The 14883-nt window shown below is 49.4% G+C and overlaps 1 protein-coding gene and 1 pseudogene across 4 annotated transcripts in view; both read left to right on the top strand.

Annotated features, from left to right (window-relative positions):
- Positions 1-3285, top strand: part of SEC14L4 (SEC14 like lipid binding 4) — a 19419-nt gene extending 16134 nt beyond the window's left edge. For all 4 annotated transcript variants that reach the window (XM_003812025.6, XM_034948542.3, XM_034948540.3 and 1 more), the window contains one exon: positions 521-3285. In XM_003812025.6, the coding sequence (XP_003812073.1) occupies positions 521-660 (140 nt within the window). In that variant the 3' untranslated portion in view covers positions 661-3285. The remainder of the gene's footprint in view (positions 1-520) is intronic.
- LOC100991354 (syndecan-4-like) lies at positions 1879-14883 on the top strand (annotated as a pseudogene).

Here is a 14883-nt window from a genome sequence, read left to right as displayed (position 1 = left end):
TCTCCAAGCCTCAGTTTTCTCCTCCGTAAAATGAGGATGACATTGCCTTCCACATGGGGCTGCTTTGAGGATTCAGGGGCTATAATGTGTGATGGAATCCATGGTGCATGGAGAGGCCCAAGAGCTACCTGTGCAACCGCAACTAGGCGAGGACGCAGTACGAGCATACTGTGTCCGTGGGCCACAGCTCCTCCCTGCAGGTGGAGCTCAAGATCCCGTTCCCAGGCCGCCTGCTCCCTGGCTGTGTGCTGTTCTATATGCTGATGACCATCATGATTCCTTCATGTAGCGCAAGCCACCATGGAGATGGCAGCGAGCAATGGGCTTAGGGCTGGGCACAGGCTGGCCCTCAGGCCCCACCCACTGTCCTGGACAGCTCATTTCCAAGGGTTCCAGGGATGCAGGACGTTCCAGGGATGCAGCTCATTCCCAAGGGTTCCAGGGATGCACCCATGCAGGGCTGGCTCTTCCTGCCGATGTGCGGGGTTTGTGCTCCCTGATCACCTCTCCATCACTGCAGATGTCCTGCGCTTCGACAACACCTACAGCCGGATGCATGCCAAGAAGCTCAGCTACACTGTGGAGGTGCTGCTTCCCGACAAGGCCTCTGAGGAGACGCTGCGGAGTCTCAAGGCGATGAGACCCTCCCCAACACAGTGAAGACCCCAGCCACCTCTACCTGTGCGCTCCAACCCCTTCACACCCACCCCTCTGACCCCTGCCTTCCCAGGCAGGGTGGTGCTGAAGGTGGCTGCAGAGAGCCACTTGTCCCACGTCACCATTTCATCTCATTGTAGGCTCACCTGGCACAGTGGCCAAGCAGGAAGGGGCTACCAGTGCATAGCCCATGCTGAAGATTCAGACAGGAACCTCTTTCCCTGTTCCCAGAGAATGCGGCTGAGAATGAGAACGCTGAAGATGACCCAGTCCACTGAGGATGGGTCCTGTTTGCAGAAGCTGCCCTTTCACCCATCTTGACAAGATCCAGCCACCCAGGACTCACCCATGCCTGGTGTTCCAGCTTCAGGGGGTGTGCGTGGTTCCCAGGTCCTGTGGACATCACAGCTTCAGGCCTGAAGAGCAGAGAAGCCCCATTCTCTGCATGTAGGAGGTCAGCAGGGGTGGGCAGGCCCAGCTGGAGGCAGCTGGGTGAGGGTCCTGGTTCCTGCAGAGCACTGGGGCCCATCCAAGTTTGTTCTGCCACCACTGGATGGAAAATTGGAAATGGACTGGGCGTGGTGGCTCATGCCTATAATCCCAGCAGTTTGGGAGGCTGAGTTGGGCAGATCACCTGAGGTCAGGAGTTCGGGACCAGCCTGGGCAACATGGTGAAACCCTGTCTCTACTAAAAATACAAAAATTAGCCGGGCATGGTGGTGTGCGCCTGTAATCCCAGCTACTCAGGAGGCTGAGGCAGGAGAATCGCTTGTACCCAGGAGGCGGAGGTTGTAGTGAGCTGAGATCGTGCCACTGCACTCCAGCCTGGGCAACAGAGCCAGACTCCGTCTCTAAACAAACAAATAAACAAATAAATAAAGAACATTGGACATGGAGAGGTGGGGCCTGGCATGGGTAACCATCAGAGGAAAAAGCCATGCTCAGCCTTCCAGTTGAGTGGGTAACGACTGAGTCTCCAGGGAATTCCCAGTGACCTCCCCTCCACACCTGCTGTGATCCTGCCAACATTTAGCTTTGGTTCTCTGGGCAGCTGCACCATTCATGAGTACATATACGTAGAGTCTGAACAGGTGCTCAGCTGCTAGAAACAGTAAACCATCTAGATTAAACTCCTAAAGCCAGTGCCACGAGGCATTCCTGTTCCAACTGGGTGTTTGAGCAGATTGGCAAAAAAAAAAAGGCTGTGCTGGCTCCAAGGAGATGGCCTGGGCTGTCGGGCAAGAGTCACAGGACATCCCCATGTCCAGGGGCTGCCTCTGCATCGGAGATGTGATAGGCATCCCCACTACCCTGTTGCACTGCGTGGCCACGCTGTCTGCTGCTTCCCCAGATGCAGTGATATTTGGAGTGCCCAGAGGCACTTGGGCTTCCATGGCAGGCTGTGGCCAACTGGAGCTGGGAGGACCCTGTGCTAAATTTCACAAGGCCCACCGGTTGTCATGATGGGGGATTGTAATGCCTCACTTCAGCTTTGACATCCTCTGCCTTGATGTCCTCTGCCTAAAAACCAGGGGTTCCTAGACTTGAACTCTGATTCTTGCCCGTGTAACTACCTACAGCCGATTTTCCATCAGCACAGCCTTGTCTGGTTTCCTTGCAGGTAGCAAGGATTGCTCTGCCCCATGCACAAGTGTTTCCTGAGACTCTGATCACAGGGCTGTGATCACAAATACGGGCTGGCTGCGGGGGTGGCAAACAAAAATGGGGTCAGGTGCAGGCACTAGTAACTGAATTGCAGTGAGCAGTGATCGCCTGCAGAGGTGAGAGCAGAATCTCCTACCAGTTCAGGAGGGGAGGGGCACACTGGGAGCTCAGCAGGGAGCAGAGGCACATGTCCTCAGCAACCCATTTCCAATTCTTTTTTTTCTTTTCTTTTCTGAGATAGAGTCTCTGTTGCCTAGACTGGAGTACAGTGGCATGATCTCAGCTCACTGCAACATTCACCTCCCAGGTTCAAGTGATTCTCCCACCTCAGCCTCCCGAGTAGCTGGGACTACAGACATGCACCACCACACCTGGCTGATTTTTGTATTTTTAGTAGAGATGGGGTTTCACCATGTTGGCCAGGCTGGTCTCAAACCCCTGACCTCAAGTGATCTGCCTGGCTCAGCCTCCCAAAGTGCTGGGATTACAGGTATGAGCCACCATGCCTGGCCTCCATGTCTGATTTTTAACACTGTCACTTTTTTACAAAACTGAAAAAAAAAGTCACCCAGAGAGGGGCAGTGGCTTGCCCTAAGTTTGTTTCTTCATTTATTCACTCACTGATATTAATTTAATTTAATTTAATTTTTTAAAAGTAGAGACAGGCCGGGCGCAGTGGCTCACGCCTGTAATCCCAGCACTTGGGGAGGCCGAGGTGGGCAGATCACGAGATCGGGAGATCGAGACCATCCTGGCTAACACGGTGAAACCCCGTCTCTACTAAAAATACAAAAAATTAGCTGGGCGTGATGGCAGGCACCTGTAGTCCCAGCTACTCGAGAGGCTGAGGCAGGAGAATGACGTGAATCCCGAGGCAGAGCTTGCAGTGAGGCGAGATCACGCCACTGCACTCCAGCCTGGGCGACAGAGCAAGACTCCGTCTCAAAAAAAAAAGAAAAAGAAGTAGAGACAGGGGTCTTGCTATGTTGCCCAGGCTGGTCTTGAACTTCTAGGCTCAAGCCATCCTCCCTGCCTCAGCTTCCCAAAGTGTTGAGGTCACAGGTGTGAGCCACTGAGCCCGGCCTGCTTTTGGGTGTTTATTGAGTATCTGCCCAGCACCAGGCATGGCAGACTCTGGGGACACCGAGGACCCTGGGCTGACCCAACTGTATTAACCGGAGGTTTGCGCTCATGGAGGGAGGGAGGTGGAAGTGACACCAGTGATCAGTTATCAAGTGGGTGCATTGTCACCATGCATGCTTGGTTGGGGGCAAGAGCCAAACTCTGGGGGAGCACCCAGCCAAGAAACCTGACAAGGGGTCACGTATGCTTTGTCCAAGGAGGAGGTGACCCTGAAGGGAGAGCTGTCGGATGTGCGGGATGACGGCAGGCAAGCCTTCCAGACAGGAATGGGGGGTGGGCAGTCAGTGGGGCAGGGGTGTCAGAGGCCAAAGGAAAGCTGGAAGGGCTCTCCCAGCCTGGGGCAACGCTGGTAGCAACTCACTGGTATTTCCTATTTCTTCATGGATAACTGTGTACACATTAAATAGTTATTAATAATTAATAAAACCATTTTATAATGCCGGTTACAAAACAGCCGTGTAGTTTGTCAGGAAAGAATGGCAAATCTTGGCAGGAGGCCACAGATCAAAACTCTTGCTCAAAATGAGGCAATTGGAAATACCCAGGCCTCACCTGTCCAGATAATGGAGGTGGGACCTGCTCTCCCCAGCCCATCTCCTCCCTGGAAGTCCCCACAGTCTTTGGGGAGAAGCAGGTGAGGACGGCAGCAGGTCAAGGACCCATGGGCGTGTTTTCCTTTTTTTTTTTTTTTTTTTTTTTTTTAGATAGGGTCTTACTCTGTTTCTCAGGCTGGAGTGCAGTGGCCCAGTCATAGATCACTGCAGCCTTGAACTCCGGCAAAAACCATCCTTTTGCCTCAGCATCCTGAGTAGCTGGGACCACAGGTGTGCACCACTGCACCTGGCTAATTTTTTTTTTTTTGGAAATGGGGTCTCACTATGTTGCCCAGACTGGTCTCGAACTCCTGGCCTGAAGTGGTCCTCCCACCTTGGCCTCCCAAAGTGTTGGAATTACAGGCGTGAGCCACCACCCCAGGCCCCAGGGTTGCGGGTGTTTCAATGTCTGTTGGAGAGGCTCACCTGCCCCAGCCCACCTCACTGCCCAAGGAGCCCAAGCTAGGGAGGACACCACTGTAAGAAAGTCTAGGCAGGTGCTCAGAGTAGGTCTGCACCAGAGCTTCATGGCACCGCACTCCACAGTTTGCACAGCCGCTTCACATTAAGTCCTGAAGCAGACAGAGATTATAGCCCCATTTTACAGGCCAGGAAACCGAAGCTCAGCAGGCGGCAGTGCCTTGGCCAAAGCCTCTGTGTCCAGTGAACCAGTACCCAGGTCAGCCGCCACTGGTGCCCCCAGCCTGCAGTGGGGGAGACGAGGGTTGATGGCGTGTGGGCCCCTGCAGGGAAGGCCAGTGTGGGGCAGGGGGCCACACAGTGGGACAAAGTGAGGTGCTGGGTTCCTGGGGTGGAGGGAAGGCCCAGGATTGGGAGAAAGCTGCTCAGACGTTTGTGCATCTCGGTGGGAAGTGATGGTGCCAGCTCCATGCCCAAATACCGACTGTGTGCCAGGCCCAAGCTGAGGCAGGAAGCACCACCCCCAGCCTACAGATGAGGAAAGTGAGGCTCAGGGCAGGAAGTGGATTATCACATCACACAACACAAAGCGGGAGAGGTAAGCCATGAACCTGTGTCCATCTACCAGACCGCACACTTGGTGTGCGGGTAGGGAGGAGGCCCGGCCCAAACTGAGCGATGCTCACGGGACTTCTGCTTTTAACCACCAGGGGGCAGTGTTGGGCCAGCCGCACCCCTGTCCACCAGGAGCGTGAACTGGGGTGGCCCTTAGCATGGGCTCATTGGAAGGTTACTTTCCAGGCCGGTTGAAGCCAAGTTCACCAGGCCCAGGCTGTTCGTGGGGCCACCTGGAGTGGCGGGAAAAGGCAGCCTGACCTCGTTTTAGATCCTGGGTCTGTCACTTGCAGGCTCTGTTTCTTTTTCTTTTTCTTTTTTTTTTGAGACAGGGTGTCACTCTGTTGCCCAGGCTGGAGTGCAGTGGTACAATCATCACTGTAGCCTCGACCTCCTGGGCTCGGGTGATCCTTCCACCTCACCTCCTGAGTAGCAGGGACTACAGGTGTGCACCACCATGTTTGGCTAATTTTTTATTTTTTGTAGAGATAGGGTTTTGTTATGAAGCCCAGGCTGGTCTTGAACTCCTGGACTCAAGCAATCCTCCCACTTTGGCCTCCCAGAGTGCTGGGGTTACAGGTGTGAGCCACCGTACCCTCTCTGTGCCCATTTCTACCCACTCCTGTCCAGATTCCGCAGGGCAGCCAGAATAAAATCTTTCTGAAATGCAAATCTGATCACATCATTCTCTGCATAAGCCCTTCTCTAGTGCCCCACGTACCCCTGGGTAAAATCAGCCTCAGTGGTAGCTTGCAAGGCCCTCTGCAACCTGGCCACTGCACCCCAGTTCCAGACACATCCCATGACTTAAATTCACCAATTCATCAAGCTCCTTCCTGCCCCTCTGCCTTTGCTCATGCTGTACCTTCAGCCTAGGACTCCCTCTCCAACCTTGTTAAATGCACGCTCAAGGGCACTGGAACCCTGTCTTGAAAGGCCTTCCCTAGGCCACACCGCCACCCAGGCCCTATCAGTTAGGGTCCCTTCCCCACACCCCAGCTGCACTTCCCAGAGGTTCCAAAAAAAAAAACCAGATACCATTTACTAAGCACCTGCATAAGCTTGTGGCTCTATCTATGCCACTTTGTTTAATCTTCATGGCAGCCTTATAAAATAAACATAGTTAGACCAGGTGCGGTGGCTCACACCAGTAATCCCAGCACTTTGGGAGACCGAGGCGGGCGGATCATGAGGTCAGGAGATCGAGACCATCCTAGCCAACATGGTGAAACCCCGCCACTACTAAAAATACAAAAATTAGCTGGGCATAGTGGCACACACCTGTAATCCCAGCTATTCGGGAGGTTGAGGCAGGAGAATTGCTTGAACCGGGGAGGTGGAGGTTGCAGTGATCCGAGATCGCGCCACTGCACTCCAGCCTGGCGACAGAGTGAGACTCTGTCTTAAAATAAAATAATAAAATAAACATAATTATTCCTGTTTTACAGGAGAGGAAAGTAAGGCTCAGAAACAGTCATTTGCTCAGTGGTGGCACCAGGGTTGGAACTCAGGATGTCTGACTCCAGAGACTCCATGTGCCTTCCTGGACCATTTACCACCAGAGCCATGTGCTTCCCTGGACCGTCCACACCCAGGTTGGGTCATACCAAGAGCACCGCCAAAGGGCAGAGTCTGGCAGCATGACCCACTACTTCAGAGAGATCCAAGAAGAGGGTAGAGCAGGGTAGCCACAGAACAGGGGAGAAGCAACAGGAAAGAATGGGCTCGCCTAACTGTGTCCTAGTCGTGGAGCTGAAAGCAGGCTGGGTGACTAGCCTCGTAATAGCGGTAAAGGCCTACACTGTTGATCACTTACCATGTGCTAGGCAGTAGGTGAGGTAGCTTATTGGTCTCTTCTACACTGGTCATCTCAGTACCCTGTAAGAAGGAGCTGTTACCAGCTTCAATTTCCTTGTGAGACTCAAGATCACACAACACATTAGAGGTGAAGTTAAGATTCAAACCCAAATAGCCAGGCCCATGTTTCAGCAGCATCCATTTCTGAACTATTTGTGGATTATTTGCCCAGGGTTGGGAGAGGAATGACAACTGCTTGGGCTCTTTTGTTGGTGATCACCCTCAGACCCAGGTCCTCTCCCCAGTAGCCTTAGGCACTACAGGCTTTCCACAAATGCCAATGAAAACAGAGACCAGTTTGGCATGAAGAATTTGGGACACTTGATGCCCTTTGGGTGACCCCAGGCATTGTGGGAAGAGATGTGCCAGCTCCAACCCTAGACAACATACAAATTAAGGCCTCTTTCACTTTATAGAATCATTCACTGTCCTCCCCCATGTTCCTGTAACCATAGCAACCCATTCCTATAATAAATAGCAAGGGTGTTGTATGAAAGAGGAAAGGGAAATCCTTATGAACTTGACCAGGATTTGTGTTCCCACCTCAGAGGTCTTTGGAGTCTTCTCCAGAGTGTCTTGACTTCTTGGTGGCCATTGGTATTGCGTAGTACAGACAGCAGCAGCAGCAGTATCATCAACATCGTCATCATGATCATACTGAATTTTAATTTCTGAGAGAAGAAGGGAGATGAAACTAAGCAGTAAAGAATCTATATCAAGGCCAGGCACAGTGGCTCATGCCTGTAATCCTAGCACTTTGGGAGGCCGAGGCAGGCAGATTGCTTGAGCTCAGGAGTTTGAGACCATCCTGGGCAACCTGGTGATACCATGCACCACCATGCCCAGCTAATTTATTTTTGTATTTTTAGTAGAGACGAGGTTTCACCATGTTGGTCCGGCTGGTCTCGAACTCCTGACCTCAAGTGATCAACCCACCTCGGCCTCCCAAAGTGCTGGGATTACAGGTGTGAGCCACCATGCCTGGTCCAATAGATAAACATTTTTAAAGTTTGACTAGACATTTCTCCATAGACAATATACAAATGGCCAATAAGCACATGAAAAGATGCTCAATTGCATAGTTGTTGGAGAAATGCAATTCAAAACCACAATGAGATACCACTTGACAGCCACTACAATGGCTATGATAAAAAAAAAAGAAAGCAAATGGAAAATAACAAAAGATGTGAACGATGTTGGCAAGGATGTGAAGAAATTGCGGCCCTCATACACTGCTAGTGGGAATGTAAAATAGTGTAGCCACATTAGAAAATAGAAAGGCAGTTCCTCAAAGGTTAAATATAGAATTACTATACAAGCCAGCAATTCCACTCCTAAGGTTATACCCAAAAGAAGTGAAAACCTATGTTCCCACAAAAACTGATACAAAACATATTCACACCAACATTATTCATAATAGCCAAAAAAGCGGAAATAACCCAAATGTCCATCAACTGATGAACAGATAAACAAAACGTGGTCTATCCATAGAATAGAAGATTATTCAGCCATGTAAAGGAATGAAACACTGATCCATGCTATGGCATGGATGAACCTTGAAGACATTATGCTAAGTGAAAGAAGCCAGACACAAAAGACCACGTACTATATGATTCCATTCATATGAAATATCCAGAATATGGACATCTATAGAGATAGAAAATAGATTCCTGGCTGTCAGGGGCTGGAACAGAGCAGGAAATAGGAAATGAATGCTGCTGAGTACAGAATTATTTGAGGGTGAGGTGATGCAAACGTTCTGCAATTAGATAGTGGTGATAGTTGCAAAACCTTGTGAATATATTAAGTACCACTGAATTGTACACTTTGGGAATGATTGCTCTGACTCACCGCAGGCTGTTCACACTCTCTGGATGGCGGTACCACTGCCCCTGCCCTCCTGCTCCTGCTGCTGCTTTTTGCAGGCACCCCCACCACCCCTGAGTCAATCCAAGAAACTGAGGTCATCAACCCAGGACCACCTAGGGGCCAAACTTCTCCAGATCCCTACTGGAAGACTCTGGATGTGGGTGTGGGGGGCAGGAACCTGATGACTCTGAGCTCTCTGGCTCTGGAGATATTGATGAGTCAAGGGACCCCAAGATCATCCCTGAAGTGATCCAACCCTTGGTGCTTCTAGATAACCACATCCCTGAGAGGGCAGGGCCTGGGAACCTGGTCCCACTGAAACCAAGGAACTGGAGGAGAATGAGGTCATCCCCAGGAGGATCTCACCCTCTGCAGGGGACCAGGATGTGTCCAATAAGGCACCCATGTTGAGACCAGCCTGGCCAACATGGTGAAACCCCATCTCTACAAAATATATATATATACATATATATGTATATATATATGTATATATATACATATATATACGTATATATATATGTATATATATACGTATATATATATACGTATATATATACGTATATATATACGTATATATATACGTATATATATATACGTATATATATATGTATATATATATATATAAAATAGCTGGGTGTGGTGGCGCATGCCTGTAGTCCCAGCTACAGATGTTGCCCAGGGCAGCAACATCTTTGAGAGAATGGAGGTCGTGGCAGTCCTGATTGTGGACAGCATCGCGGGCATCCTCTCTGCTGTTTTCCTGATCCTGCTTCTGGTGAACCATATGAAGAAGGATGAAGGCAGAAACGACCTGAGCAGGAAGCCCATCTACAAAAAAGCCCCTAGCAATGAGTTATTACGCTTCTTCTATGAGCACTGGTTTGGACTTTAGGGGATAGGGAAGTCGGAGGATTTTGCAGAGTGGCCATTAGGATGCGGGAGGACAACCTAATAGTGTCTTGTTAGTATCTCCAGTTCTGGTTACCTTTATATATATTTATTATTATTATTATTTTTAAGACACGGTCTTGCCGTGTTGCCCAGGCTGGAGTGCAGTGGAGTAATCTTGGCTAACTGCGACCTCCACCTCCCCGATTCAAGCAATTCTCCTGCCTCAGCCTCCGGAGTAGCTAGGACCACAGGCATGCACCACCACACCTGGCTAATTTTTGTATTTTTAGTAGAGACGGGGTTTTGCCATGATGGCCAGGCTGGTCTTGAACTCCTGGCCTCAAGTGATCCTGGGCCTCCCAAAGCAACGTGATTACAGGCGTGAGCCACCGCGCCCAGCCTTCTGGTTACCTTTAAGTGTCTGGAGAAACATCGTCTTCTACTGTTCTGCCTGGATCTTCTTGGTTGTTGTTGTTATTGTTGTTTTGTGTGTTTTTTATTTTTATTTTTATTGAGACAGGGTCTCACTCTGATATGCAGTGGCAGAATAAGGGCTCACTGCAGTCTCGACATGGAATCAAGAATCAAGCAATCCTCCTGCCTTAGCCCCTCAAGTAGCTGGGACTACAGGCATGCGCCACCACACCCAGCTATTTTATATATATATGTATATTTTGTAGAGATGGGATTTCACCATGTTGGCCAGGCTGGTCTCAAACTCCTGGACTCAAGTAATCCGTCTGCCTCAGCCTCCCAAAGTGCTAGGATTACAGGCATGAGCCACTGGGCCTAGCTTGCCTGGCTCTTCTTGATTTCTTGGGCCTCAGTTGCCCCCGAAGAAAAATGGAATTAAACTTGGCCTTTCTGAAGGCAAGAGTGGAATTGGATTATTTCTTTAACTTCCAGTTTAGAATCCAGGTCCAGCTTCAAACCCATACTGAACATGCCTCATCCAGAGCCCCTTTGAAGTCAGGGAGGAAGGGGTCTTGGGAGTCCTGGCTGAGGATGTGCTCCCATCAGCCAGGACTCACAACACCACTATCTAACTGCCGAACATTTTTATCACTCTGCCCCCGACATAATCTGCTCTCACAGGCTCACACTCTGGCAGGAATTGGGAGAAGGAGCTAGAACCATCTGCACCTTGAGATGTGTCTGTAAATGAGTACTTAGGATCATGCCACAGGAGTCTCCATAGTATATGGTATACCTTGGCCCATTCTAGGCTCCTTCAAGTGCCTTTTGGAAATCAACCTTTTTATCTGGGGAGGGAGGGTGAGAAAAAGAGCCAGAAGTTCATGTTGAAGTGGATTTGTGGAATATTTGCAAATCTACTTTTATTTTATTTTATTTTTTTGAGACAGGGTCTCACTCTGTTGCTGAGGCTGGAGTACAGTGGTGCAATCACAGCTCACTACAGCCTCGACCTGCAGGGCTCAAGTGATCCTCTCACCTCAACCTCCAGAGTAGCTGGGACTACAGGCACATGCCACTGCACCTGGCTAATTTTTATTTTATGTGTTTTTTGTAGAGACAGGGTGTCATTATGTTTCCCAGGCTGGTCTCGAACTCCTGAGCTCAAGCGATCCTTCTGCCTCAGCCTCCCAAAATGCTGTTCTGCTTGGATCTTCTTGGTTGTGAATATGGAGGATTTTATTATAGGCATGAGCCAACGCGCCCATCCATAAATCTATATTTAGTGGATTTTTTGAATGGTTCATTCCTTTGTGCAGAGTGTCTCTGCCTGAGCAAGACTTTGAGAATCCAAGATGTTCTTCATTCTCTCATACATTTCCACAGCACCTGCTAAGTTTGTATTTAATGTTTTTTTTTTAAATTTTGCTTTGTTTGTTTCTTGAAAATAAGATAAAATCAGAGGAGATACTCCTTTTTTTGAGACAGGGTCTCGCTCTGTTGCCCAGGCTGGAGTGCAGTGGTGTGATCATAGCTCACTGCAACCTTGACTTCCCAGGCTCAAGCTGAAATGAGATAGTCCCCCTGACCCCTTTGAGGGACTCAAGAAGGGGTTGGCTGGTTTACTTAGCCTGCAGCTCTCAACCCCTCATGGTTGGGGAGCACACAGGTGAGTGGGTGCAAAGGCTGGGATGAATGCTTCTGGGCACCAGAAGTAGAACTCTGTGCAGCTCCATAGCAGCATCTAGCAGGGGTACCTGTGACCTCAGGAGCCTCAGAGGACATATGTTACAGTGTGCCCTTTTAGCTTTGCCACCCAGGGATGGCTTAAATGTTTACCAGCTCAGTGGATGGTGAGGGTGACAGCCTTTTGCACCTGCCCTCTTGGTACCCGAGTTCTTGTCCAGCATCCAGGAAGATTCAGATCACACAAATGAATTGAAGGGTGGTGAATATGGAGGATTTTACTGAGCAGTGGAAGTGGCTCTCAGCAGGATGGGGAGCTGGAACAGGGATGGAGCGGGAAAGCAGTCTTCTCCTGGAGTTCAGCTGTCCCTGGCGGAACTCTTCTCTGAAGTCTCGCTGTCAAGCCATCCCTCTGAAGTCAAACTGCTTCTCTCCGACACCTGGCTGCTGCTTCTCTTTTCTCCTTCTCTGCTGCTCCACTCTGCCACTGTGCCGCCCCTCTGCCAACGGAGCCTGGGGTTTTTATGGGTAAAAGATGGGGGCTGGGGGCAGGCCAGAAAGCAACATTCAAGCTGGAAAACAGAGACAAAGTGAGAACACGTTGTGCCGTGGTCCAAGGCTTGAGGGCGTGGGCCTCTCCAGGGAACTTGCCCTTTTCTGCCTAGCATTTCCCTGCCTCCTGTCCACATCAACGCAATCCTCCCACCTCAGCTTTCCAAGTAGCTGGAACTACAGGCACACATCACTACGACCAGCTAATTTTTTGTATTTTTTGTAGAGACGGAATTTTACCATGCCGCCCAGGCTGGTCTCAAACTCCTGGGCTTAAACTATCCATATACCTCGATGTCCTAAAGTGCTGGGATTACAGGTGTGATCCCGGCCAGTTATTTATTTATTTATTTATTTATTTATTTATTTATTTATTTATTATTTTTTGGAGATGGGATCTCACCCTGTAACCTAGGCTGGAGTGCAGTGACACAATCATAGCTCACTGCAGCCTCGAACTCATGGACTCAAACGATCTTCCCACTTCAGTCTCCTGAGTCTCTGGGACTACAGCCATCGCACTCAGCTCAGAGAGAGGATTTTCATTCATTTAAAATAAAAAGTTATTTATAGCTTCAGACAAGGCCTCTTTTCCCATTCTTCCCCCTTTCCTCTCTTTCGTTAAGCCCCTTCCCTTTTTTTTTTTTTATTTCAATAGGTTTTTGGAGAACAGATGATGTTTCGTTACATGGATAAGTTCTTTAATGGTGATTTCTGAGATTTTGGTGCACCCGTCACCAGAGCAGTATACACCGTACCCAGTGTGTAGTCTTTTAACCCTCACCCCTCCTACCCTTTCCTCCCAGTTCTCAAAGTACATTCTATCATTCTTACTCCTTTGCATTTTCATAGCTTAGCTTCCATTCTTTTTTTTTTTTTTTTCTGATACTTCACACTCCACTGCTCATGGCTTTGGTCTGTTCTGAATCTGCCTCCTCTAAGAAGTAGCTTTTGCTGAGCAGATCCCAAAATATAATGAAGAGAACGGTGGGATATTTGTGTCTGTGTTCTTGTAATATATTATTATTACTTGGTTCTAGAAAAATAGATAAATTTTTTTTTCAGGAAATAAAGTGCTATTTCCAGTTTGATGTTGACTGGGTGCTTGAGTGAGCAAATTTTCTTTCTTTCTTTTTTGTTTATTTTTTTGAGACAGAGTCTCACTCTGTTGCCCAGGCTGGAGTACAATGGCGTGATCTCGGCTCATTGCAACCTCTGCTTCCTGGGTTCAAGCAATTCTCCTGCCTCAGCCTCCCAAGTAGCTGAGATTACAGGCACTCACCACCATACCCGGCTAATTTTTTGTATTTTTAGTTAGAGACAAGGTTTTGCCATGTTGGCCAGGCTGGTCTCAAACTCCTGGCCTCAGGTGATCCACCTACCTTGGCCTCCCAAAGTGCTGGGGTTACAGGTGTGAGCCACCACACCCGGACTTTTTTTTTTTTTCTGAGACAGAATCTCCATCTGTCGCCCAGGCTGGAGTGCAGTGCTGTGATCTCGGCTCACTGCAACCTCTGCCTCCCAGGTTCAAGTGACTCTCCCTCCTCAGCTTCCCGAGTAGCTGGGATTACAGGCGCGTGCCATCACGCCCAGCTAATTTTTTGTATTTTTAGTAGAGACGGTATTTTTAGTATTTTTAGTTGGCCAGGATGGTCTCGAACTCCCGACTTCAGGTGATCCACCCGCCTCAGCCTCCCAAAGTGCTGGGATTACAGGATTACAGGGGTAAACCACTGCATCTGGCTGAGTGAGCGAATTTTTGTGTGGCTGGGTGCATTTTGACCTCTTTTCTTGCCCCATTCCTGGTGCCTTTTTTTTTTTTCCTATTTTTTGAGACAGAGTCTTGCTCTGTCACCCAGGCTGGAGTGCAGTGGTGTAATCTCAGCTCACCTACTGCGTTCAAGCAATTCTCGTACCTCGGCCTCCTGAGTAGCTGGGACTACAGGCACCCACCACCATGCCCGGCTAATTTTTGCACTTTTTGTAGCTATGGTGTGGCGGGAGGGGTCTCACCATGTTGGCCAGGCTGGTCTTGAACTCCTGACCTCAAATGATCCACCTGCCTTGGCCTCTCAAAGTGCTGAGATTACAGGCATGAGCCACCACACCCAGCCCCTGGTGCCTTTTCACTGGGCTGGAATAGCTGAGGTAGCCCATTCTACCCTCCTTCTGCCTTCTGCCTGGGACCCAGCTGGCGTTCTTTGATTTGCTTTCTCTAAGCTCTAGGCCTGTGCTATCCAACACAGTAACCACGTGTGGCTGTTTAAATTTAAGTCAACTAAAATCACATAAAGTTAATTCATTCCTCATGTGCTGGAACTGAACTGGAGTCTGCTCACCTGGCACGGTAAGACCAGATATCCATTCTGAGATTTTTGCAGCAATAGAAAGGAAAGTGTTTATTTGCAGGGCACCCAGCAAAGAGGACCAGGCAGCTAAGGCTTAAACTCTGACCTCCCCGATGGTTTGCAGGTAAGGGTTTTTAAAGGCAGGGGTAAATTTCAGGAGAGCAGAAGTTATA

This window comes from Pan paniscus, chromosome 23, assembly GCF_029289425.2.
Source record: "Pan paniscus chromosome 23, NHGRI_mPanPan1-v2.0_pri, whole genome shotgun sequence".
In the NCBI taxonomy this organism is placed as follows: Eukaryota; Metazoa; Chordata; class Mammalia; order Primates; family Hominidae; genus Pan; species Pan paniscus.
Note: the sequence above shows the minus strand (reverse complement) of the source record. Positions and strands in the feature narration are given on the sequence as shown.